This window comes from Microtus pennsylvanicus, chromosome 1, assembly GCF_037038515.1.
Source record: "Microtus pennsylvanicus isolate mMicPen1 chromosome 1, mMicPen1.hap1, whole genome shotgun sequence".
NCBI classification, from domain to species: domain Eukaryota; kingdom Metazoa; phylum Chordata; class Mammalia; order Rodentia; family Cricetidae; genus Microtus; species Microtus pennsylvanicus.
This window is the reverse complement of record NC_134579.1, coordinates 142,087,211-142,112,743: the sequence shown is the minus strand read 5'-3', so window position 1 is coordinate 142,112,743 and position 25,533 is coordinate 142,087,211. Positions and strand designations below refer to the sequence as shown.

Below are 25,533 nucleotides of genomic sequence, written 5' to 3'. Positions count from 1 at the left end.
CACTATTGAGTAAATAAATGTAATAAAAAATCAAGCGGGACATGGCAATATACACTTTAATGCTAGCACCTAGGGAGGTAGATTCTGAGAGTTTGAGGCCAGCCTGGTCTACATAGCAAGTTCCAGGACAGCCAGGGATTGAGATTCTATCTTGAAAAACGAAACAAAGAAGTTGGGTCAAATCATAAGGTTCTGGATGATCTCGAGGGCAGGAAGGAAGAAGGAATCGAGAATGAGCAACAGACATAAGCAAAGCCCTAAACTGAACAGGAAGGAAACTGAGGCCCATGGAATTCCTTTCCAGAAAACACGGAATGCCTTGGAGGAGGGGCAACCTGGAAATAAGCTGCTTCCAGTCTCCCTGGGAGATTGGAGTCAGCCAAGAACCCTGGGCTGGAAGTGGGCCCTTTAAATCTAAGCTCCACCTTTGCTTAGAATGGGCTCTAGGGGAGTATTTATAAGGGGTGTGCCTCCCCTCTGCTCCACAAACAGGCCTGCTCCTCCTGCCCTCTGACCTCACAGTCCCTGGCCCCCAGTCCCTCCACAGTGCCCACAGCCACCAGGTGTCATGGACATACCACCCTTTGACATGTGGAGGGACTACTTTAACCTGAGCCAGGTGATACTGGCTATAATCAAAGACAGGAGGCAAAGACAGAAGGATGAAGGGGCCTCCGGGCTCCAGGAGAAGAGGGAGCAGGAGCCAGGGGTCTCCGGGAGCCTTCCTGCCCTATGCAACTTCTGCAAGCACAACGGAGAGTCTCGTCATGTCTATGCCTCACACCAGCTGAAGACACCTGAAGGCGTGGTGGTGTGTCCCATCCTGAGGCATTATGTGTGCCCTCTGTGCGGGGCCACCGGGGACCATGCTCACACACTCAAGTACTGTCCACTCAACAGCAACCAGCAGTCTCTCTACCGTCGTGGTGGACGAAACTCGGCTGGACGCAAAGTCAAGCGATAAGTAATGCCCATGAGATGCCTATCACCCACACCCCCAAACCCTCCTGGCTCTCACCCTAGTACCCTCTCCTCCGCTCACCCAGCCCTACAGGGGTTCCTGGATCCCACTGTTCTCTGTGTCTTCAGGATCCTGAAACATTGGGGGTTGCTGGCAACTGGGTTCACCTGTCTCAGAGATTCCCGACACTGTGAGAGCTGTTCTCCATGGACCCTGCATCCTGGTGGCTTCTTCTGGATGTTGATGGCCTGCTGATGACACTAAGCTAGCCTTGTTGACTTCTCAGATCCCCTGTAAATATCCCTTGGGGGAACCGTTGGACTCTCCACCCCACAGTGCCCCATCGTGCTCTGACAGGCCAGTCTTCAGAACCCGGAGACAGTGCCAGAGACTGGCTGGGTCCGTCACTGCTAGGAACTTGATGTTGGTACTGACTGTGAAATCATCTATCTTCGCCATCTCCAGCATCTCCTTGAACATGCCATCCAGCAGGACCTGGAGGAGAGTCAGGATCCTCTTGGAAGGCTGCAGGGCCTTTGTGGCTTCACAGGCTGCCTCAAGTGAGCAGAAGCCCACAGCTCCCCTGACTTCATTACCAGTCCCATCTCACTTTCTCCTGCCCCAACCCCAATCATGGATGGATCCCTCCCCCAGTGAGAGGTTTATCTCTTTGCCACCCCGTTTTATTACTTGAGTGTGTTAAGTCAATGTGAGTCCCACAGCCAGAGTCTAAGAACCTATGGGAATGTGGCAACTGCTTACATTTTAATATTTTAGGGTCAACTAAGAACTCCAGTAGGATTTTAAGTTATTTAGGAGTTGGGCTTGGAGATGGGATGAGGATATATGGGTAGGATTCTAATGAATAAAGTGTTTTAGAGTTAGATTTGAGACCCTGGTGTCTATGGTCTTTGAACTTGGTTGGCTCAATTTAGTGGGCTGTGCCTTTAGGTGCTGGGGTAGAGAGATGAAGGAGATGGGAGACTGCATTTGCCTACAACCTTGGGAGCCACAGGAAGGTAGGAAGGGATCCTCCTCATATGTCCTCCCAACACAGGTTGTCTGTCTGGGACAGGTTCCCAAATACTTCTCAGCCTCCACCTAGACACTGATTTTTTTTAATTCTTAAAAAAAAAAAAGTGGAGCCAGGTGGTGGTGGTGTATGCCTTTAATCCCAGCCCTCAGAAGGCAGAGGTAGAAGGATCTCTGTGAGTTCCAGGACAGCCAGGACTACACAGAGAAACCCTGCCTCAAGGAAAAAAAACAAAACTCTGTGCAAAGGCCAGGCAGTAATGGCATATGACTTTAATCCCAGCTCTCAGAGACAGAGGCAGGCAGATCTCTGCCTGCTCTACAGAGTGAGTTCCAGGGCTATGTTGAGAAACCCAGTCCTCACTGTCTCAGAGAGAGAAGAAACTGCAGCGGGTGGGGGTGGGGGCAGAGGTACAACATCCAGGGGGTAGGTGATAATTCAAAGGAGTCCACTCTCTCCTGCCATGTGGGTCCTGGAGACTGAACTCAGGTCTCAGTCTTGGTGGCAAGTACCTTTCACCCATTGGGTCATCTCTCGCATGCCCGGTAAGTCTTTTTCTTTCTTCCCTTTTCTCTTTCCTGTTCCCTGGAGGTTGAACCTAGAGATCTACATATCTGATAGCCTTCTGCCTTATTAGACTAGGAACTGCCAGGTCTGACTTTTGATAGACTTTAAACTTTGGCCTCCTGAAACCCATCACAAAACTTTTTTTAAAAAGTATAAACTAGGAGCTGGAGAGATGGCTCAGTGGTTAAGAGCATTGCCTGCTCTTCCAAAGGTCCTGAGTTCAATTCCCAGCAACCACATGGTGGCTCACAACCATCTGTAATAAGGTCTGGTGCTCTCTTCTGGCCTTCTGCATACACACAGATAGACTATTATATACATAATAAATAATCAATAAATATTTAAAAAAAAGAAAAGTATAAACTAGGCACAGTCTTAAACACCCCTTTAATCCCAGCACTCAGGAGCCAGAAACAGGTGGATCCAGCTACAGGAGATCTCTCACCCTCTCTGGCAGCCAAGACACCACCACCCACATACATTTATAAACAATTAAAACTAAAATCTCCCCCCTTTTTATGTGTATGGGTGTTTTGTCTGCTTGTATGTCTGCGTGCCACATGTGTGCCTGGTACCAGAAGAGGGCATCAGATTGCTTGGTACCGGAGCAAAGGATGGTTATGGGTGCGGAGACCCAAACTTAGATCCTTAAGGGAAAGCTCTTAAACTGGGCCATCGCTCCAGCCCCTCCCCCGCCTCACTTCTTAATACAGGGCACCTTTCCTTGAGTGTGGTGGGCCTGCCTCTTAAGTACTCTGGAGGCTGCAGCGAGATTATTGCTGCAAGTTCAATGCCAGCCTGGGATACTTAGTGAGATGCCCTCAAAAGCAAATATTGGGAGTGAGCAGGAAGAGGAAATGGAGTTTTGCCTTTTGTAAGGATAGGACCTTGAACTAGTGGGCGCTCACAAATAACCGGAAGAATGAAGAAGCACCGTTTGTTTAATCAATGACCTTGCAACTGCAGGCACTGAAAAAAAAAATCACAAGGCTAAACTCAATCATCAGCCTGTTAATTTAACAGATTAAATTCATCTGATGATTTATTCCTGCTTCGCGCTTTTGATTAAAATGGGCCATGGCCAGGATCCTCGTCCCCACCCTCCAAGAAACTCCAGCCTTTGAACTCCCTCTCTTAGCAATGACGTCAAAACGCGAACAGGGGTCCTCCCAGGCGTGATTGGGAGATTGCTAGGTTGCTATGGTTACCGCCTCTGCATGGGCGGGAAATATCGCTAGGGTGCCCCGCCCCAATCCGTAGGAGGTAGTTCCCAAGCGATCCTGCGCAGGGGCGTGATTGGGCGTGGGCAAGGTTTCCTAACGCCCCCGTCCTCACCCACGCAGTTGTCATGGAAACTAAACTCTACTCCACCCCCCCCACCGCTCTCCCCATCTCTATCAAAAAAAGACTTTACGTTTAGTGAGAAAGTAGGCTAAGAGACTACCCAAAAAGAGGAAACTCCTCTCTGTCGTAGCGCTCTCTCCAGCATCTCTCCTTCCTCAGCTACACCCGCATTGGGTCCCGGGTACCACCGCGGGCAAGGTGCCCGCGAAACGCAAGCGCGCTGTAGATTTGCACATGCGCATTTGGGCATGAGACGCCTAGGGAACTTAGTGCAATGCTAAGTGTGCGGCTGCGCAGCCCTGTCCTTCTGGTGAAGCAAAGCGATGAGCAGTTCTGCGCTTGCGCCATGCAGAGAGGCAAGTTGCAGAGAACGCAGCCCTGGCTTTCAGGGTGTCTGGAGACAGCGTTCGCCCAGCGCGCATGCGCCTCGACTCTCGAGGCTACTGGGGGCGGGGCCCAGAGGGGGAGGGAGAGGTGGGGGGGAGGGAAGAGGCTGCAGAAGCCGAAGCCCTGACCCACCGGCAGGCTGGGGCTGCGGCGGCGCGGGTGAGTGACAAACGACCCAACTGGGTCCCCATCCTCTGCGCTCCATCAACTCTTCCTGGAGTCCCAAAGAGCTTCGGGGGTCTCTCCTCTTATCTAGGACCCCCGTTATTTCCGGAGCTCCCCTTCATTCCAGGCAATCCCAGCACCCCCACACAATCCCTGCAGACCCTCAGCCTTAATATTTTATCGTTTTATCCAGAGGCTCCCATCTCACCTTTACTCCTGGACATCTCTCAGGGACCATAAAACAGACACTGACCTGAGAGCCCCCCAACGCTCCCCTCTGATCTGGATGCCCCCTGTCTACTGCATTGCTCGGTTGGCATCACTTCAAAGCCTTATGGGTGTTCGACCCCCGGGGCATCCCCGATTCTCTTTCCCTTTCCTATTCCCCCGAGCCCCCGTTCTCTAACTCCTGCAGCGACTCCTTCTTTCCACTTTTGCTCATTTCCCTCCATCCTTCCAGACTGTCCCCCAATATCCATCAACTCCTCCGCGAGGCATTCGGCGGCCGCATGAAGCACAAGATGGGCACTGGGCGGGTGTCAACTACGAGTAAGCACCTCTGATTGCACTCAGCAGCTCGCCGCTCCCACCACCCATTTGCACAGGGGACCGGAGAAGCCCGTGTCGGGGCGACACGGGGACACCGAGCCCCCGCCAGCGCTGTTCACCCTTTGCCCGCAGAGCCGGCGCCCCCCATGCGCCAAGAAGCCGATCGGTGGCGTCTGGGGGCGCCATGGCCTCGGCGACCGCGGCGGCGGCGCCGGGCGAAGCGGAGGAAACCACCCGGCTCCGCAAACCGCGGTTCTCTTTCGAGGAGAACCAGATCCTGATCCGGGAGGTGCGCGCCCACTACCCTCAGCTCTACGGTGCGCAGAGCCGTCGGGTGAGCGTGGCCGAGCGGCGGCGAGTGTGGGACAGCATCGCCAGCAAGATCAACGGCATCACCAGTTGGAAGCGCACGGGCCAGGAGGTTCAGAAGCGCTGGAACGATTTCAAGCGCCGCACCAAGGAGAAGCTCGCCCGAGTGCCGCACTCCACGCAGGGCGCGGGGCCCGCCGCCGAGGACTCCTTCTCCGCGGAAGAGGAGACTATTTTCGCCATCCTGGGGCCGGGTGTGGCGGGGCCCGGTGCTGGGGCTGAGGAGACCCCGACAGCCGCCTCTTCACAGCCACAAGCTCCGACCGCTGGTACGCAACGCTATGTTTTGTCCGAGGATCGCAGGCAGGATCGACGGGCAGGTGAGTCCCAAAGCCACTCGTGTAACAACTGCAAACACTTCTAAAGCCTACTGTACGCAGTTCACGCCCAGAACCTTCAGGCGTGTTTATCAGTCTCCTAAAAACTGTGGGAGGTGGGTGTTGTTTAGAGCTAGGGTGTTAAGGTCAGAGGAAGGATGTGATTTAGACGTGGTGGCAATGGGCCTGTAATTCTAGTCATTGGAAGGTGAAGGCAGAAGAAAAATGAGTTTAAGGCTAGCATGTACTACAGCAGACCTGGTTCAAAAGAAGGGCGAGCAAGGTCTATGTGGGAATGCCCAACTGGTAGAGTGCTTTCCTAGCGCTGGGTCGGATCCCCCAGCACTTCATAGATCCATGTGGTGGCACATGACTGTAATCCCAATACCTTGAAGTTGGTGCTAGAAGACCAAGGTTATCTTTGGGTACATTGATAAAATGCAAACCTCAGCCCTGTGAGACTCCATTTCTCTAAAAATAATAATGATTTAGTAAAGGAAATGGACTGGTTTTGGTGGTTGGGCAGTCACTTGGTAACTGTCAGGGGTAGGTGTGGAAGCAGCCCTAGGAGGCCTAGTTGGGGTCCATAGCTGGAAAAGTCAGCCAGCAGCCAGGCAGGATTTCAATAGGTGGGGCAGGTCTCTTCTCCCAGCCCCGGTAGATGCTGAGGCAGGAGGATCAGGGACCTCGGTGTCTGCCTTGGTCTTCAGTGTGAGTTCAGTAGCAGCTGGGATTCAGGAGACTTTGTGCCAAACCAAAAGCAGAAAGAGGGCTGGTAGAGCATTTGGCCAGCATGCATGGGGCTCAAGAGTTCATTTCCAGCCCCGAAAATAAAGAGGAGAGAGAGATGGGGGGGAGGGGAGACCCGGGACTGCCTAGAGGCAGAGTCCAGGCTGAGTGTTAATTACAGTGGTGGCGTCTGAGTTCATTTCTGCTCCAGCCAAACACGGGTGAAAAGTAAGTTTTTCCCTCCAAGGGTTTCAGTGGCAGTACAGGCAAATTGCTTGCTCAGAGTCTCTGGAGTACATGACTAGCTTGTGATGTCGTGGTCAACAGTTTGAGGTCCTCACTACTTCTCCACTGTAAGCTAAAGACTTGGGTAAGTCTGGTGACTTCCTCAAGGTCATACCTGAAGAGCTGCTGTGGAGATTTTTTTCTTCATAAGTCTCTTTCCACCTTGGGTTCTCGGGATTGAAGTCAAGTTGTCAGGTTTGCCGAGTAGGCATCTCTATACGCTGAGCCATCTCACTGGCCACTTAGCTAGGTAGTCATATGATTCAGAGAGGTTCATTTTCCTACCTGAGGCCACACAACAGCGGAGAGATGTTCAGTGGTTTCTTTGCCTGTAGTCTGCCTGCAATTGTTGCCCCTGAGCAACTGGGAAGTTAATGGGTAAGACAGGTGAGCCTGAGGAGGTGAGCCTGAGCTCAAGGTCAGGACTTGGAGCTCAGGTAGAGGGGAGTGAGGAAGCCAGGAAATGCCCGCCTGTGTTCTCAGTTTGAATCAAGTATCTTTCAGTGAAGTGGTCCTATCAGACCAGGATACTAACAAGTTTGTCACGTGTTCGTGTGTCGTGTGTGGTAGGTATTCGTGTTTGCGTGTTTGCACGCATGCATGTGCATCGAGAAGCCCAAAGTTGATGTGCGGAATTGTCACCTGTCTCACCTTAGGCTGTGAGGCAGGATCACTCAGTCAAACCCAGAGCTGACTGGTGGGCTCCCCTACCAGTCAGCATGCTCCAGAGGTTTCCCTGTCTCTGCCTTCCAAGACTGGAATTCCAGGCTTGCTATCATGCTTGCCCATCATGTGAACTCTGGGACTCTGGATTGGCCTTCACGTTTCCACTGAATCATCTCCTGAACTCCTTTTCTTTTTTAGAAGTTGAAGTTGGTGGAAGCCACTTTATCTTTGTTTTGTTTTTTGAGACAGGGTTTCTCTGTGTAGCTTTGGAGCCTGCCCTGGAACTCTCTCTGTAGACCAGGCTGGCCTCGATCTCACTGAGATCCACTGCCTCTGCTTCCCGAGTGCTGGGATTAAAGGCGTGCGGCTCCACTTTATTCATTTTTATACACTCGATAAATGTTTACTGAGACCCTCTTCCTGGGGGTAGAAGCTGAGATACAGCAGAGGAGAGGACAAATTCCTCTCCCTTAGGGAGCTGCTCTAGTTGGGGGAAACACCACAAATAGCCACATAGTGCCACTAGACAATAACTACTAACAAGAGAAATACTCTCTACTGAGAGGGTATCGAGTCAGGGAAGGGCAGCTCACACTGAAATCCCAGTTCTTGGGAGGTTTCGAGGCTAACCTGGGCTGCATGGAGACCCTGTACCAAAAAGTTATTTAGGGTGATATGGGCTGTATAGTAAGGAGAGTCAGGGAGGGCTTCTCGGAGGTGGTGACATCAGCAGAAACTTGAATTTAGATACATATCCACAAGATTCTGTATGTATATCTATGTGTGTGTATATGTAAATGTGTGTATATAATGTATTATATTTACACTATAACCTGCTGGATATCTGAGGGAAGAGCCTTTCAGCCTCAGAAAACCACATAGGCAAAGTCCCTGAGACTACAGTATCCTCCACCAACTTGCAACTCACTTTGTAGATCAGGCCGGCCTTGAACTCACCAAGATCTGCCTGCCTCTGCTTCCTGAATGTTGGGACTGCACCACAGAACCTGGCCTAACTAGCCTCTAAATGCTGGGTGAAACCTATAAAGTGGGAATCGATAGTGGAAGAAGAGGAGCAGGGCACTGAGCAGCTGTGAGAAGCCTGCTTGTAGTAATAATTTTGTTTGTGATCTAACAAATAAAGCTTGCCTGAAGATCATAGTGCAGAACTAAGCCACTAGTTAGCCATAAAGGCCAGGCAGTGTTGGCACACACCTTTGATCCCAGCACTCAGGAGATAGCTGGTGATGGATCTTTGTGAGTTCAAGGCCACCCTGGGCTACACAAGAATAATCAGTCTAAAAGAGAAACAGCCAGGTAGTGGTGGTTAACACTTAACAATCCCCATATCTGGGAGTCAACGTGTGTTTAATCCCAGTACTAGGGAGGTGGAGACAGGAAGGGACATGGCTGGGCTGAGAGAGGAGCTTGGGTGCAGCCTGGGCAGTCAGTCCGAGGACAGGATTGCCCCTATGGTCTGAGCATTGGTAGAGGTAAGAGCTCTAGTGGCTGACCACTCTGCTTCTCTGATCCATCAGCTTTCACCCCATAGTTGACTCCGAGTTTTTATTATTAAGACAATTAGAGAAAGCAGGGTGGTGGTGGCGCACACCTTTAATCCCAGCACTCGGGAGGCAGAGGCAGGCGGATCTCTGTGAGTTCGAGACCAGCCTGGTCTACAGAGCTAGTTCCAGGACAGGCTCCAAAGCCACAGAGAAACCCTGTCTCGAAAGACCAAAACAAAAAACAAAAAAAACTACAGAGAAACCCTGTCTCCAAAAACAAACAAAAAAAAACACCAATTAGAATTTGTCCTACATTTGCCAAGTGTATCTTTCCTGGCACTGGGAACTGAACTGGGGATCACTTATCTCTGCATAGTATTTGGAGGAGATGTAGTAGCCAGGCATGGTGGCACATACCCATAGATACAGGAGCATCATCCCAAATCTGAGGTTGGCTGTTGTACATACTGAATTCCAGGCCAGCCAGAGCTACTGAGCAACATCCTGTCGCCCTGACACAAAAAGACGCGCCCCCCTCCCCCAAGCTACTTTTAATCTCAACACTTGGGAGGCAGAGACAGGCAAATCTTGTGATTGGAAGCCAGCCTGTTTAACAGAGCGAGTTCCAGGACAGCCAGGACTGTTAAACTGAGAAACACCCTGCCTTGAAAAACAAAGACACCACCACCCCATCCCATCCCACCCCCTGGCACTTACACACACACACACACACACACACACACACAATGAGGGCCTCTGAGGTGGCTGAGTGGTTAAAGGTGCTTGCCACCAAACATGAGTTCAATTCCCTGGGACTGAAACAAGTTGTCTTGTGACCTGTACATGTACAACATGGCATGTGTACCTGAACCCCCATAAACACAAATGAGTAAATATGAAATTTATTTATTTGTTTATTTTGGGTTTTTGAGACAGGGTTTTTCTGTAGCTTTGGAGGCACTCCTCGAATTGGCTCTTGTAGACCAGACTGGCTTCAAACTCTGCCTCTGCCTCTTGAGTGCTGGGATTAAAGGCATGTGCCACCACTGCCCAGCGTGAAATAATTTTTAAAAAAAATAACATGGAAAAGAAGGCTGTCCAATAGCTCGGTGGTAGAGCCCTGCCTAGAATCCCCCAGTGAGGGGCTGGGGTGTAGCTTAGTGGTAGAGCCCTGCCTAGAATTCTCCAGTAAGGGGCTAGGGTGTGGTGTGGCTCAGTGGTAGAGCCCTGCCTAGAATTCTCCAGTGAGGGGCTGGGGTGTAGCTTAGTGGTAGAGCCCTGCCTAGAATTCTCCAGTAAGGGGCTAGGGTGTGGTGTGGCTCAGTGGTAGAGCCCCCCCCCCCTTCCGCTTAGTACTTGAGGCCTGGAGTCCTAAGCCTGGGAAAACAGCAGCTAGCACAGTGAAGCCTGGGCTGGTGGGGCCCAGGAAGAGTGATTAGACAGACTACAAACAGGGATTCCATACCTAGGGGAAGTGAGTGCTAGAAGAAATCCCTTAGGGCGAAAGGCCTGGCTGCCACTTTAGATAAGAGCCAAGGAGATAACAGTAGAGCCTGCAGGCCTGGAGCCACCACACCTGTTGCTCATTGCTCAGGCCCTAGGCAGCCACTGATCTCCTATCTGCATCTGTAGATCAGCTTGTTCTGACATTTCCAGTACAAGGAAGCAGACGCCTTCCTGGAGTCTGGGTGTGTTGTAGTGGTACCCTACAAGGCTGATGGTGAAGGGACTGAGGGTTCATTGGATGAGGGTGGGGAGCCGGTAGGGAGATGATAGTGATCTGACAAGGCCAGAGGTCTGGACTCAAAAGAGTCTAAATTGGGTGTTGGATTTAATGCGCTTTGTGTGGAATGACACCTGCATGGGGTGTGGAGGTGCAGGCCTGGGGTCTTTGCTACTAAAGGAGGCTAAAGTAGATGGAAGTTCAAGGCCAGCCAGGGCAAGTCAGCCAAATCCTGTCTCAACTCACCTGCGAGCTGGAGAAGGTGGCTTAGAAGTTAAGAGCCCACACTGTTTACAGAGGTCACAGGCTCAGGGCCCAGCAACCACGCCAGCCACTCAGAACCACGAGGCGCCTGGAGCGTCTGTACTCGCATGCACAGACCTACACAGACACGCAGATACAGAATTAAACTTAAAAAAAAAACAACTGTACCTGGGCGGTGGTCACAGGCGCCTTTGCTGCTAGCACTGGAGTGTGGGTAGGTCTCTTGAATTCAAGGTCAGCATGGTTTACAGTGTTCCAGGACAGCCAGGGCACGTGAGTAGAGAAACTCTTTATCTTGAAAAACCAAGAGGGCTGGAGAGGTGGCTCAGAGGTTAAGAGCATTGCCTGCCCTTCCAAAGGTCCTGAGTTCAATTCCTAGCAACCACATGGTGGCTCACAACCATCTGTAATGGGGTCTGGTGCCCTCTTCTGGCATGCAGACATACATGTAGACAGAATAATGTATATATGATAAATAAATATTTTTTAAAAAAAGAAAAACCAAGATTAAATAATAAAATAAATTAAAAATATTTTTCTAAAATGGACTGAAGAAAGAACTTAGTTGGTAATGCTTTTGCCAGAGAAGTATGAAGTTCTGAGTTCAGTCTTCTGAACCCAGGCTTAAAAGCCCTGTGTATTTCACTTAAGTGAAATCCCAGTACTCAAGAGGTGGAGTCAGGAGGACCCTGGGGTCATGTTGTCCAGCCAGTCAAACCAAATCAGCAAAGTCCAGGAGAAACCGGTCTTAAAAATGAGTTGGACAGTCCACGTCCACATGGGTGCACATATCCCTCACACATATATACTCCTGCACACCCACACAGAGCACTCCCTCACACAAGGCTGTTGATGAGTTGGACAGTCCACGTCCACATGGGTGCACATATCCCTCACACATATATACTCCTGCACTCCCTGACACAAGGCTGCTGATGGAGTTCATGGTAGAGCACACACCTAGCTTGAATGAAACTCTCTTCCAGCTCCAGCATAGGAAAAGAACGGGGAATGAATGAAGGACGTACTTTAGCCCCAGCTAAAGGATGGAGCGGCTGTCTCTGAGGCAGGGGTGGAAGAGGAAGAAGGTCAGGAGCTCAGTACTGAGTTGGGAGTGTCAGTAGACAGTGCACAGACTCGAATTCCCCCTGAAGACTAGAGAGCCCCAGTCCCCAGCTCAGGGAAAAGGTTCAGGTCACCCAGGACCTTAGTCCTCCCGGCAGACTGTTCAAGTCCAAGAGTGTGAATCAGGTCCCAGGTTGGGAAGCCCAGCAGGCAGGGACAGAACTAGGAAGCCCTTCCCCTGCCTTCATGGCTGGAGAGAGCTTCCAGGAAGTGTGGCCAGCGTGCCAGCCGTTCTTGTCTCCTCTCCAGGGACTCCAGCTGAGAGGTGAATGGTGAGTGTCCAGATGATTCTGAACTCTGGGGAGCACACAGAGCCTCTTGCTACCTACGGGGACAGCAAGACTTTGAAGGCTTTTGTCCTCTGAAGCTGGCCACCAGGTTTAATGCATCGACGACTCTGCATTCAGAGACTGATGTCACAGGCCTCTGTTCTCTTGACATGCTCTAACTTGGGTGGTATTACAACTGGGTTTGTTGTTTTGTTTTGTTTTCTTGTTTTTGAGACACAGTCTCTCTATACATCCCAGATTGAGCGCCAACCAATCCTCCGGCTTCATGCTCCAGAATACAAATATTTCAGGCATGAGTCTTGATAGCTGTTCGGGTTTTGGGGTGTGTGTGTTTCCTGGGGTGGGAGAGATCTTAGGGTGTTTGGTTGTTGTTTTTTAAGGGGTGTATATGGTGTAATATAATCCAAGTTGGGTGAGCAGTGGATGCAGGCATTCAGCTTCTCAGTCTCCTTCTGGCTTTGGCTTCCTAAGCAGTTGGGTTAACAGGTGTGTGCCAGCATGTCTAAAAGGCAAAGTCAAGCCAGGTATGGTAGAGCCCACCTGTACTACCCGCGTTTAGAAGCTGAAGCAAGAGGATCAGGACTTGCAGGTTAGAGACCCTGTTTCATCAGAGGAGGAAGGAACTGAGATTGTTCTGGGGGCCTGGAAGCCAAATTGGGAAATGAAGCCTTGCAGGCTCATTATAACTTAGCCAAGGTCTCTCTCTTTACAGATACCGCAGCCCAGAGTAAAGGGGGCTCCAGCAGCCCAGAGTCCTCGGCCCGGCCCTCTTGCAATGTCCCTGAAGCCAAGGAGGGTGAGTCCCCGTCCCCTGCAGCCATGCAGCCTGTCCAGCTGCCCCGCCTGGCCTTGTCTTCACCTCTCCCTGCCCCTCCACCGCCACCCACGCCGCTGGCCCAAGTGGCACCTTCATCCCCTAGCCCACCACCTCCTCGGCCCACCTCAGCCCCAGAACAGTCCCTGGACTTTCTGCGGGCTCAGCAGGAGACTGCCAATGCCATCAGGGAGCTGGCTGGCACCCTTCGGCAGGGACTGGCCAAACTGAGCGAGGCCCTCAGCGCCCTGTTACCCCTTCTGCCGGGAACCCCAGCTGACCCGCTGCCTCCGCCCCCGCCTCCGCCCCCGCCCCCACCTCCCAAGCCAGTTCTGCCACCACCTGCCCCCAAGGTGGAGGTCCCCTCAGAGCCTGTGTCCGTGGTAGCTGCTGTCGTGGATGGGGCTGTAGTAGCAGCTAGGGGAGTGATCATCTCCCCTAGAAGCGAGGAAGGGGTGCCCAAACCACCCCCAGCTCCACCAGTACCCCTCCACGACTCACCACCACACAAAAGGAAGAAAGGCTTCCCTACACGGAAGAGGCGGAGTCGCTGGAAGTCTCCGTGAAATCTACTCCCGTCTACGCTCCTGCCTGCAACCCCCTCTCCCTGCTTGGCACAGTCGAGGAGGAAGCTGCTCTTTGCCCATCCTAGCTGCACCCTGGCTTCCTGCTCTAGGGAAGTGAGCACCCCACTTCCTGTGCTAGTTAGTGCCTGATTCTCTGAGTGGGTTCCCTGGGTGGGACGCCCTCAGCCCTTCTCTGGTACAGTGGTGTCTGCCTGACTGCCTCCTGTAACCCCCAACTTGTAAGCCATCAATTTTATGTTGTTATATTGCCCCATGTGGGGTGGGAGGGGGACCTCCTGGCTCTGCGACATGCCCCTTTGCCTAAGAGTTGCTGTTCTTGTCTTGAAGAGAAGCAACGCGTGGGGACATCCCCACTCCCCCAGCCGACTTCGAAAGGGTTGGGCGTTTGCTAGACAAAATGAGAATGTAGAAGAGGACCACTTCCTTTCGGGAGGGGGAGGCGGGATTCTGATGGGGGAGGTATAGGTTGGGTCCTCTGCCTCCCGTTGCTGCGTCATGTGTCTGACCTCCCCAGCTCAGCCCCCCTTTTCTTCTCAGTGCTGACAAGAAGTCAATAAACTTATTTTCATACAATCAACTTTGGGCTCTGAGACAGGCCTTGGGTGAGAGCACAGCATTTAAGACTATTCCCTTCATCCTCCGCAGGCCACACCTCCTGAACTTGTCTTTCTAAAAGCCTTAACTGACCCTGGTATGGAAGCCCAGAGTGAAGGTTGTGATCCCAGCTACTCAGATGGCTGAGGGCAAGAAACTGACTTTGAGGCCAGCCTGAACAACAATAACTACACCGTGCACCTCCCCCCCAAAAGTTTTCAACCTATGTTTCAAATTTGAGATTAGTTAGCGTTCATGCAGGCCTGTGTTAGGAGAACAGTTCGTTAAAGCAACTTGGATGGATGACTCAGGTAAAGACAGTTGCCTGAGGGTCAGATTCCCAAGAACTACACAGAATTTAAAAATAGGCTTTTACAATTTTAAGAACTTAGAGCAGGGGATCATGGCATACATTTGCAATTCAGTAATAGGCTGAGGGGAGTTTCAAGGCCAAACTGTTGTTTCTTTTTTTGTTTTTTTTTTTTTTTTGTTTTGGTGTTTCTAGACACGATTTCTCTGTAGTATTGGCTGTCCTGGAGCTCATTCTGTAGACCAGGCTGGCCTCGAACTCAGATAACCGCCGGAGTACTAGGATTAAAAGTGTGCACCACCACCGTTTAGCCTGCGAAGCCTGTTTTTATAAAAGAAAAAATTGAAGCCAGGCTTATTTAAGTATTTTTGAAATCTCAGCCCGCCGGAGGATCTAAAGCTTCACGCCAGCCTGGGCCACTTAGTGAGACCCAGTCTCAAAACAAAAAAATACGGCTGGTAGTACTTCTCCGCGGCAGAACACTTAGCATAAGGCCCTGGATTCCATCCCAGCACCAAGAATAAGCAAGAGAAAGTAAATAAACAGTAGTACACGAAACCAATGGTTGTGAACATAGTATCTCCCAGGAAACGACGAAAATAGGCAATTCGTTTAAAGGAGAAAAGTGTTAAAATAGTAGTGCAGGTGGTAGGTAAAATTGTGACGCTGAAATAGCAGAACTCCAGGGCTGCTGTGACAACCCTAGGATGGGGTGAGAAAGCAGGCAGCTTCTACGGAGTGCAAACCCGGATGATTGAATGCAAATTGACAAGATACTCAGATATTTCTTGAGAGCATCAGCAGGGACCCAGGCCGAGTGAAGGGAAAAGGCTGATGTGAACAAAAACCTGACGACATACATCGCTTCTCCCCCATAATCTGAGAAAACATGGGGTACCCAGAGGCAGATGGGGCCCACCAGGTCATTAAGCATTTGAGGGTCTGGCGTTGCCCTCCCTGCAACCACCTCTAGGATCTCCCAATCCAAATCCAAGCACCCCCACCCCATTCCCATGGCGGGGGGGGGATTGCCTTTAGCAAAGCGGGGAAGGGGGGGCAAGAATCGGCAAGGCCTCCCCCAACCTTCCAAGCAGAGGAAGTGCGTCATTTCGTCCGTCTTGCAGAGCATTTTGGGAATTGTAGTGAAATTGGGGGGAGCGCGGGGAAGCTAACTGTGTAACCCTTTGAAGACCAAAGCGCGTGCACAGCTGGAGCAGAATTGGAAGGCGCTCAGTGCCCCTCCTTTAACAGATAAGGCCCTGGCTCTGAAGCCTTCAGCCCTCTCTCTTCTCATCCTGTTGCCAGTGGGCCTCCCTGGAGGCTAAGGACTCCGGGGGACGACAAAGTGCCAAGTAGACACCCCTCTCCAAGACACTTGCCTGTTTCCCGGTCCCTTAAACTTAAAACCATCCAATCAGAACCTCTCCGCCCCATCTCAAACTGCTGCTGCCTTCCTAACCCGTCATTGGCCCTTCTGAAGGGGCGGGATTCTCAGAGAGGGCAAGACTTTTCTCTAAAGCTGCTCAGCAAGGCAGAGCAGAAAATGTTTGCCGGGTTCTGGGTATGGAGTCTCAGGACTGTAATCCCAACACTAGGGAAGCTGAAGCAGAAGGATTGCAGCAAGTCTGAAACCAGCCTAGGCTACAAAGGCTAGCCTTTAGGCCAGCCTAAGCTAAAGAATAAATCCAAATCTCAAGAAGGGGATGCCGGGCGGTGGTGGCGCACGCCTTTAATCCCAGCACTCGGGAGGCAGAGGCAGGCAGATCTCTGAGTTCGAGACCAGCCTGGTCTACAAGAGCTAGTTCCAGGACAGGCTCCAAAACCACAGAGAAACCCTGTCTCGAAACCCCCCCCCCCAAAAAAAAAGGGGAAAAAATTGCATGCCTAGAACTTGTCCGCCCCAAGCATTTCTGAATCCATGATCCGTCCCGTAAACCCTGTGTGCGAACCCCGGCTTCATGGCGAAGCACACTGAAGATTAAGCATGCAGAAGGCTGCGCGCGCCCACTCTTCCCGCCACTGCTTTCTGCCCAGTTCCCTTTAAGAAGCAGCCCCGACGGGACTACATTTCCCAGAAGGCTTTGCCCTCGCGTTATGTAACTTTCCCTGCGAAGCGGCCTCTGGGGCAGAAGAAGGAGGTGGAGGCGGCGGCGGTGGCCGTTGCAGCGGCGTCGGCAGCAGCGCGAGAGGCGGGAGCCCGGGGCGGCGGCACCCGAGGCCCATCGAAGAGCTGGAGCTGTGCATCTCGGCTCACGGCGCGGACCGGACGGGGGCGCCGACGTGCGTGCTCGTGTCTTGCCTTTTCCACGGGAGGCGGGAGTGAGGAGGAAAAAAAAAAGGCTGAGGGCCCAGGGGGCGGGGAAGGGGGGCCGGGCCTGAATCCGGCGGGGAGGCCGAGCCGGAGGCCAGACTGAGTGGCTCGCGCGCCCGTCCCCGGGCTCGGCGAACGTGGGCGGAGGGTGCACAGCGGGGGCACCGGGCGGCGCTCCGGGGGGCGCCATGGCGTCAGTGCAAGCGTCCCGCCGCCAGTGGTGCTACCTGTGCGACCTGCCCAAGATGCCGTGGGCCATGGTGTGGGACTTCAGCGAGGCCGTGTGCCGTGGATGCGTGAATTTCGAGGGCGCGGACCGCATCGAGCTGCTCATCGACGCCGCCCGCCAGCTCAAGCGCAGCCACGTGCTCCCTGAGGGCCGCTCGCCGGGACCCCCGGCTCTCAAGCATCCGACCTCCAAGGACCTGGCCACCACGGGCTCCCAGGGCTCCCAGTTGCCACCCCCGCAGGCCCAGGCGCAGCCATCGGGGACCGGAGGTAGCGTCTCAGGCCCGGACCGCTATGACAGGGCTACTTCATCCAGCCGCCTGGCGCTGCCTTCGCCGGCTTTGGAGTACACCCTGGGGTCTCGCCTGGCCAACGGGCTGGGCCGCGAGGAGGCCGTGGCGGAAGGGGCACGCAGGGCTTTGCTTGGCTCCATCCCCAGCTTGATGCCCCCCGGGCTGCTGGCAGCTGCAGTGTCTGGCCTCGGAGGCCGAGCCTTGACGCTGGCACCTGGCTTAAGCCCCGCTCGTCCACTTTTCGGCTCCGATTTCGAGAAGGAGAAGCAGCAGAGGAATGCTGACTGTTTGGCAGAACTGAACGAGGCCATGAGGGGCCGGGCGGAGGAGTGGCATGGGCGTCCCAAGGCTGTGCGAGAACAGCTATTGGCGCTGTCCGCCTGTGCCCCTTTCAATGTCCGCTTCAAGAAGGACCACGGGCTGGTGGGAAGGGTGTTCGCCTTTGATGCCACTGCCCGACCTCCTGGCTACGAGTTCGAGCTGAAGCTCTTCACTGAATACCCCTGTGGTTCTGGCAATGTGTACGCAGGGGTCCTTGCGGTGGCTCGCCAGATGTTTCATGATGCTCTTCGAGAGCCGGGCAAGGCCTTGGCCTCATCGGGCTTCAAGTACCTCGAATATGAACGCCGCCACGGCTCAGGGGAATGGCGCCAGTTGGGAGAGCTGCTTACCGATGGGGTCCGCAGCTTCCGAGAGCCTGCTCCTGCGGAGGCCCTGCCCCAGCAGTACCCAGAACCGGCCCCAGCTGCTCTGTGTGGCCCACCACCTCGAGCCCCATCCCGGAACCTGGCACCCACGCCTCGCCGGCGCAAGGCATCCCCTGAGCCCGAGGGCGAATCAGCTGGGAAGATGACTACAGAGGAACAGCAGCAGCGGCACTGGGTGGCACCAGGTGGCCCATACTCTACAGACACACCTGGTGTACCCTCACCCATTGCTGCCCTCAAGAATGTAGCCGAGGCCCTGGGCCACTCACCGAAGGACGCTGGTGGGGGTGGAGGCCCTGTGCGTACAGGTGGCGCTAGCCCGGCAGCTTCCTCCACGACCCAACCACCAACCCAGCATCGCTTGGTGGCGCGCAACGGAGAGGCAGAAGTTAGCCCCACGGCGGGGGCTGAAGCTGTCAGCGGGGGTGGTAGCGGCACAGGGGCGACCCCTGGAGCCCCCTTGTGCTGTACCCTGTGCAGAGAGAGGCTGGAAGACACCCACTTCGTGCAGTGTCCCTCAGTACCCGGACACAAGTTCTGCTTTCCTTGCTCCCGAGAGTTCATCAAGGCGCAGGGCCCAGCTGGAGAGGTGTACTGCCCCAGCGGAGACAAGTGTCCGCTGGTGGGCTCCTCTGTCCCCTGGGCCTTCATGCAGGGCGAGATCGCCACCATCCTTGCTGGAGACATCAAGGTCAAGAAAGAAAGGGACCCCTAGGCCATCAGTGCCATCAGGCTACTTTCCCCTCCCCCTTGCCCACCCACCGCAGTTGCGGATAAATTATTCCCTACCCCACCCAACCTGGTACCACCCTAACCTGTGTATATACCCTCTTTCCCTGCCCGGATGGATCCCCTGGGGTAGATACATTGTGGGTGGGGGTAGAGCTTGTGGCTCCTGTCAGAGCTGGTGTTTGGAGTTCCTGGGCCCCTCCAATTACCTTCTCCTTTCTTGGCTTGGCTTTTATGCTGTTGGTAGTTGGGGGAGAGGTACCCCACTTGTCCTTGAGAAGGGACCTCCTGAGTACTTGCTCTTTATAAATGAAGCAAAAGCATTTTATTGCACCCTCCCACCCTTTTCCTCCTTCAATAAACCGAAAGATGGGTTGGGTTTTTTTTTTTTATAATTCCCCCTACTTGGTCCCTTTAGTTGTGTGAGATGCTGCGCCCCCTTCGGGACTGGACGTGTCCTGCGAGAGAGCGGACTTCTGCGATGTGACCACTAGGTGGCGCCCTTTGTCCAGCGGGCGGCTGTTTGTAGTGTACATTTGCTGTGCTCTCATTAAAAGGTGTAGTCGAGGCCGGTTTTGCAAACGATGGAACTGAGGTTTTGACAGGGTTTGGCTCTTGCATGGGGACCACAGACAAGCCCGGGAATAGGAATGGTATGCGCTGTAGGTGGCCGATACTCTGAATGTGGAAAGGAAGCGGGAGGCTTCCTAGAGCAATTTATCCGAAGGTACGTTTCTAGGGGAACTGCCCACGGAGAAAGTAAGCTTTACCTTTTCGGGCAAATAAGATACGTAAAAGCAAGGTGATGGCTTCTTACTTCAGATGGTGTCCGAGAGGTGGACACTCCTGAGAATGAGAAACTTCCTCACATCCTTCATCTGGGGACATGGCGGCCACCTTAGAACACCCAGGAGCTAAGTAAAAGGCTCTCACCCGCCGCGGCTGCTTCTGATGTGTGCGCGGCCTTGTCCCGCACCTGTCCTGGGTGACTGATCATTAACCAGGATTTCCTGCTCCCTGACGTCAGGGGGCGGGGTCTGGGGCCTAAGTAGGTTGTGGCAAAACAGGGGTTAAAAAGGATGGCCCCAGGAACCCTGCCCCATTCCTACTGCGACCCTTACTGGGAGATTAGGGGAAGGATTGGAATGCGGAGCCACAGGGGTGGTACGTGCAGCACAGTGAGAGTCGGGGGTTGTGTCTCGCCACTGCACAATGCTCAGCTCTGAGACCCAAGGGTGCTCCCAATCGTCCTCCCAGATGTTCCTTAACCTGAACGCGAACTGTCACATGCTCATCGGTGTACTACCAGGGTCCCCCTCCCCATTCACTTAAACACATATCATATGCACACACCGGTATCTTCTGAGTTCTTGGGCTCAAGGGTTCCGTCCCCCCTACCCCAGTGCTCAGGCAACCCCGGCACTTATAGCCTGGGGCTCAGGGCAGGGCTGGGAAAACCATCTCTGATTAAATACACCAGGTGATAAACCACACCAGGGGTGGTGCTGGATGGAGTGCCCCTCCTTCAAAAGTCTAGCTGATCCAGGGCTGCAGCCCCAAGTAGTGGGGCTTTCACCCTCCCCCTAAAACCTCAGGAATAGAGGCCTCCTCACACCTGGCCACTCTGCTCCAGGAAGGGCTCACAGCTGTGGAAGACACCTGGTCCTTTAAGAGCAGCTGGTAGGTGGGTGGGGGGCAGGGGAGTCACCCCCAGGCTGGCTGCTGTGTATTTTAGATAGAGGTTGGGTTAACTATTAACAGAACAGACATGCTGACCTGTGCAGGTGGGGGGGGGGCTGGGTAAGTCCCCCTTTCCCCAGTGGTCAGGTGGGGTTAGGGCGGAGGGATTTGGGGTTTGTTTGGGAACCAGGGAGTAGGCAGAATAAGAAAAATTCTACAGAAAGATCCAGAAAATGTGGGAATCAGCAGAGGTGAGAGAGAGGAACAAGAGGCCTGTTGGTAAGGGTTGGGATTGGGGCTTAAGTGGTAGATACCCTGCCTAGAGTGGGGGGGGGCTCGGTGTGTGACTCTGTGGGACCTGCCTAGAATCCCCCAGTGAGGGGCTGGGAAGCTTTTGCTAGGTGGTAGAATACTTACTTGCCTAAGCATCTGGGAAGCCATGGGTTCCATCCCAACACCACAATTTTTTTTTTTTAAATTCACTGAGCCAGAGACATGGGGGAAAAATACCGCAAAAATGAATGAGAACAACCAGGCAGTGTTGGCACACACCTTTAATCCCAGCATTTGGGAGGCAGAGGCAGGTACATCTCTGAGTTCAAAGCCAGCCTGGTCTACGGAGCTAGTTCCAGGACAGCCAAGGCTACACAGAGAAACCCTGTCTTCAAACAGCTCCCCGCCCCAAAGAAAACAAACGCTAGAGATGTCCAGAAAGGTTGAGAAAGGCAGGTGCACAGAGATGCCAGTCAGGCTCGGGAGCTGGGAGGATTGGATGCCGAGTGATAGCCATAATCCCAACATGCAAGAGGCTGAGGCAGAAACATCAACACAAGTTCTAGGCCAACCTGGGCTGCATGGGAACAGTCCATCTCGAAACACAAAAGAGAAAAGAACAGAAAGCACATAGGCAACACTAAGACTTCAAACTTGTTCAAACTAGGAAGCTTCCAGAAAGAGAAAGCCGAAGACCTCTGGGGAAGAAGTACAAGGCCAGGCCTGTCCTGAATCCTCGGTTGTTCCCCACGTGGTGAAAACGGCCTGGCTAGTTCTTCCTTACCCTCCCAGCTTTGCTCACTGTGCCTCCCCAACTGCCTGGAAGGTAGCTTCTGAGCTCCCACAGTCCCTATACTCCCTCATCCCAGCTCTGCCCATTTGGACCACGGTTCAAGGGATGCACAAGTACTCAGAATCCTTGACCTCGGTTAAAAAATAAATAAAAATAAAACTCATGCACCATTGTGTGATAAGTCCTGGGTCAGAAGCTGCTGCGGTTCAGAACGGGGACACGAATGCAGTTTCTGACCCCAGGAGTTACTATTCAAATGGAAGACACCCCAGGAGTTACTATTCAAATGGAAGACACGGAGCCTTAAAACGTGGCGGCTCCAGGAGCGCAGGTCATAAGAAAAGATAGGCCAGGCAAAGGGATCTCAGGTTGATATCTTTAGAACAGGTTCATGAAAACTAAAGCCTAGAGAAATCAGTGTGGTTGACATGTGCAAAGGTCCTGAGGTAGCAAGCTGCCTGGTTCCACACACAAGCAGCCACGAGCCAGAGAAAGTAGATGGACAGGCAGACCCACCCCCGGGAGAGAGGCCACCTATGGACCTGAGGACAACCAGGGACAACGGATACAGACAGCAACATGGTAGAGAAGTCCTATTCTTTCCAGAATTTTCACCACGGGGAGAACCTCCTAGGCCCTGGAAAAAAAAATTCTGGGTCCCCCATCTGCCTCCCTGTGCCCTGCCCACTCACACCTCAAGGCAGGCAGAGGAAGCTGGCAAGCCCCACAGGAACCTTTGTGTGGAGGGGGGGCAGTGAATGGGGCGGGTGGCAGAGATGAAGGGAGAGGAGTGCCGGGCAGGCGGGCAGCGGGCAGCGGCTACACAAAGGCCCCAGTGTCTGCCCCTCCTGCCCCCATACAGATATAAATAAGATGTGCATATACCTTTTTATATATACCAGCGGGCTGGGCCAGAGGCTGGGGCCGCTCTGTCCCTGAAGGGCCAAGGCACAGCAGAGTCTGCTGCTGTGGCCAAGACTTGAACTAAGAGAAAAGCAGCTGGAGAACCCAGACTTGGAAGACACAATAGCTGGTTCTGAAGCTGGAGACAAATCTGAAACAAACTTGGCTGGCGAGAAGGAAAAGGATGGCGAAAGATTGACAGAACACAGAAAAGGGCCGTGGCAGGGAACACAGGCGAGAGGAAGTAGGTGCAGAGAGAAAGCAAGAGATTAAAATTCAGGGAATATGGGTGTGGTGGCCTGTAACCCCAGCACCTGGGTGGTAAAGTTAGGAGGAACAAGAGTTTGGGGTTCTCCTGGGCTACAAACTGAGTTTGCCGACCAATCTGGGCTATGTATCTCAAATAACAGCCCCCCCTACGCACTCCATTAAAAAAAAATAAAATAAAAAACAGGCTAGGCACATCGTTCCCTTGATAGAGTGTTTATCTAGTGTGAAAGCAGCTCTGCGTTCAGTCCTGAACACCCCCTAAACTGGGCATGGGGGCTCGTGCCTGTAATGTCAGCATTATGGCAGTAGAGGAGGAGGAAACAGGAGTCCAGGTCATCCCGGCTACAGTGAACTCCAGGCTAGCCTAAGCTACATGAGATCCTGGAGCACTGCTTCTCAACCTGTGGGTCACAACCCCTTTGGGACCCAACAACCTTCTTCACAGGGGACATATGCATAGCAGATATTTACATTACGATTCATAACAGTAGCAAAATGACAATGACGAGTAGCAATGAAAATAATTTTATGGCTGGTGGGCACCATATGAGGAACTGTATTAAAGGGCCTCAGCGTTAGGGAGGCTGAGAACCACTGCTGAGAGAGAGAGAGAAAGATAGAGACAGAGCGAAGGAGACCAGGTTGAGGCCAAAACTGGGACTGTAGGTGCAGGGACCTGGGGCCACAGCAGTGGGCTGTGGGCCAGCTGGGCTGGGAGCAGCTCTAAGGGTAAGGAGCAGAGGTGAGGGAGGTGCCCTGGGCCTCCGGATCCTCATGTTTACCTGAGGCAGGCATGGCAAACAGGCGTCCAGCCTGGACCACAGCAGCCAGGGTAGGCAGGGCCGGGCCGCAGTCCTGGCACCAATGGGCCCGACACGCCCACCCGTGGCCTGAGCGGTGAGTAACACATACACTGGCACCAGGGTAGATGGTGACACATTCGTGCACAGACACAGTGACGCACAGTGACCAATATAGGCAGGTTTGAGTGACAGGTCTGAGGGACAGAGACACCATGCTGCACACAGAAAGTGACAGACACGATGACAAGGGACAAGACAGTGACAAAGATACGGAAGCACACACACCAATATGCTGAGACACTCATCACAGAACTAAAGAAGAGCAACATCAAAATGACGCTAAGAAATAAATATATAGAGCTGTATGACAGACATGACTCTCTCTCTCTCTCTCTCTCTCTCTCTCTCTCTCTCTCTCTCTCTCTCACACACACACACACACACACACACACACACACACACACACACACACACGTACTGCCCCGAGCTGGCTTCTGTGTGTGAGGCAGGAAGTGGAAGGTATCCTCTTGAATAGTAGAATAGTGGAAGTCCAGGACACTGCATCTCGGCCTCATGGCCTGCCTAGCACCCCAATAATTAGCTGTGTGACTAAGGTCAAGGCACCTTTCTCCCTCAGTTTTTTCCCCATAATAAAGTAAGGGGCCCTAGACAAGGGTTATTTAAATTTCTCATTACTTCTTGTTGTTTTTTTCTCCTTAAGAGACACATACTCACATGTAACCTAGGTTGGCCCCAAAACAGTAACCCTCCTGCCTCTCTGCCTCCTGAGTACAGAGACACACAGGTGTGGGCCGCTTGGCCCAACAGCTGGGGCCACGTCTATGGTGATTATCTCATCTCAAAGTGTCCCATAGAGCCCTGTGCCGAAGCAGGGACCCTGCCCCCTAGCCTCAGTTTCCCACCCACAGGGCTTTTCCTTAGACATGTCACTTCAGCCCCACAACTCAGCCCTCTGTGTTCTCATATTCCCCCCACCCCCAATCCCGACCCATCCCTCATCCCTGGCGTCCTCCTGTCTGTCCCACGTCTGGCGGTGGTACTTTTCCACGTTGGACACCAGCCGGCTGTCCCTGGGGTGGGGGGTCACACCTGCCCACGCCAGGCGAGGCCAGGCTAGCTGGTGGCCACCAGACACCCTGACGAATGGCCCCACCCTCCCCTAAGGACCCTACAACAACACCCCGCCTCTCAGGCCACCTGAGGTCCCCAATGGGGCAGCCTGAGGCCCGAGCCTGGGGACAGGAAGCCCCAGGCCTGGCTGCCTTAAAAGCCTCTTTCAACCTGGGCCTCCTCCCGCCGCCACCGACTCCTCCTGCGGAATAATATTTGGGCTGTTGGCCGGGGGGCGGGGGCCAGATCCGGAGGCCGCCGGGGAGAAGCCAGAAACCGCAGGGCTTCCTGCCTCAGGCCGGCGACCCCCAGGCCCGGGGGAGGGCCCGGGCCCGGGGAGACTGAGGGCCTTTTTCTCGGCCCCAGTTGTTTTTTCCAGGAACCGGGAGGAATTCCCCGGGACAGCCAGGCTGGTGGGACCGCTGACAACTGGGAGCCAGCAAGGCAGGGGGCGACGTGTGTGGGGGGGGTGACACGCAGCCGGGCAAGGCGGGACTGCGACAGAAATAGAGGGACCCGCCTGCCAGGCAGCAGGTAGAAGCAGAAACTGTGAACCAGGAGAGGGAGGGAGGCCAGAGAAAAAGAGTCAAGGGGGGCGGATAGAGAGCTGGTGACAGGACCAGAGTGGACCTAGCTCAGTAGGTCAGTGCTTGCTTCACATGCTTCAGTGCTCCAGGCACTGGGTTCCATCCCCAGCGCTGAAAACACCAGAATAAATCAGTATAAACCAGGTGTGCACTCCTGTAATCCCGGCACGTGGAAGGCAGAAGCAGGATTTTCATGAGGTTGAGGACCCCGGCTAGAGCCATTTTTCAAAAATAAGTAAGA

The 25,533-nt window shown here is 53.4% G+C and overlaps 3 protein-coding genes across 3 annotated transcripts; all 3 read left to right on the top strand.

Moving 5' to 3' along the window:
- The first annotated feature begins 568 nt into the window (after nucleotides 1-568).
- Nanos2 (nanos C2HC-type zinc finger 2) lies at nucleotides 569-964 on the top strand. Its single transcript, XM_075958763.1, has one exon. It carries the CDS (start codon nucleotides 569-571, stop codon nucleotides 962-964), a length of 396 nt encoding a protein of 131 aa, XP_075814878.1.
- Nucleotides 965-4,367: 3,403 nt separating this feature from the next.
- Nucleotides 4,368-14,257, top strand: Mypop (Myb related transcription factor, partner of profilin). The gene is made up of 3 exons (XM_075990300.1): nucleotides 4,368-4,451; nucleotides 4,918-5,695; nucleotides 12,992-14,257. Exons 2-3 carry the CDS (start codon nucleotides 5,191-5,193, stop codon nucleotides 13,657-13,659), a joined length of 1,173 nt encoding a protein of 390 aa, XP_075846415.1. The 5' UTR covers nucleotides 4,368-4,451; nucleotides 4,918-5,190; the 3' UTR covers nucleotides 13,660-14,257.
- A 2,426-nt stretch (nucleotides 14,258-16,683) lies between these two features.
- On the top strand, nucleotides 16,684-19,434 carry Irf2bp1 (interferon regulatory factor 2 binding protein 1). Its single transcript, XM_075990286.1, has one exon. It carries the CDS (start codon nucleotides 17,084-17,086, stop codon nucleotides 18,836-18,838), a length of 1,755 nt encoding a protein of 584 aa, XP_075846401.1. The 5' UTR covers nucleotides 16,684-17,083; the 3' UTR covers nucleotides 18,839-19,434.
- Nucleotides 19,435-25,533: the final 6,099 nt, after the last annotated feature.

Excerpts from the sequence above, each read along its gene's own strand:
- Mypop (XM_075990300.1), top strand. The coding sequence starts at position 5,191 with ATGGCCTCGGCGACCGCGGCGGCGGCGCCGGGCGAAGCGGAGGAAACC. Across the intron at positions 5,696-12,991 it reads CAGGCAGGATCGACGGGCAG|ATACCGCAGCCCAGAGTAAA; the intron begins GTGAGTCCCAAA and ends CTCTCTTTACAG.
- Nanos2 (XM_075958763.1), top strand. The coding sequence starts at position 569 with ATGGACATACCACCCTTTGACATGTGGAGGGACTACTTTAACCTGAGC.
- Irf2bp1 (XM_075990286.1), top strand. The coding sequence starts at position 17,084 with ATGGCGTCAGTGCAAGCGTCCCGCCGCCAGTGGTGCTACCTGTGCGAC.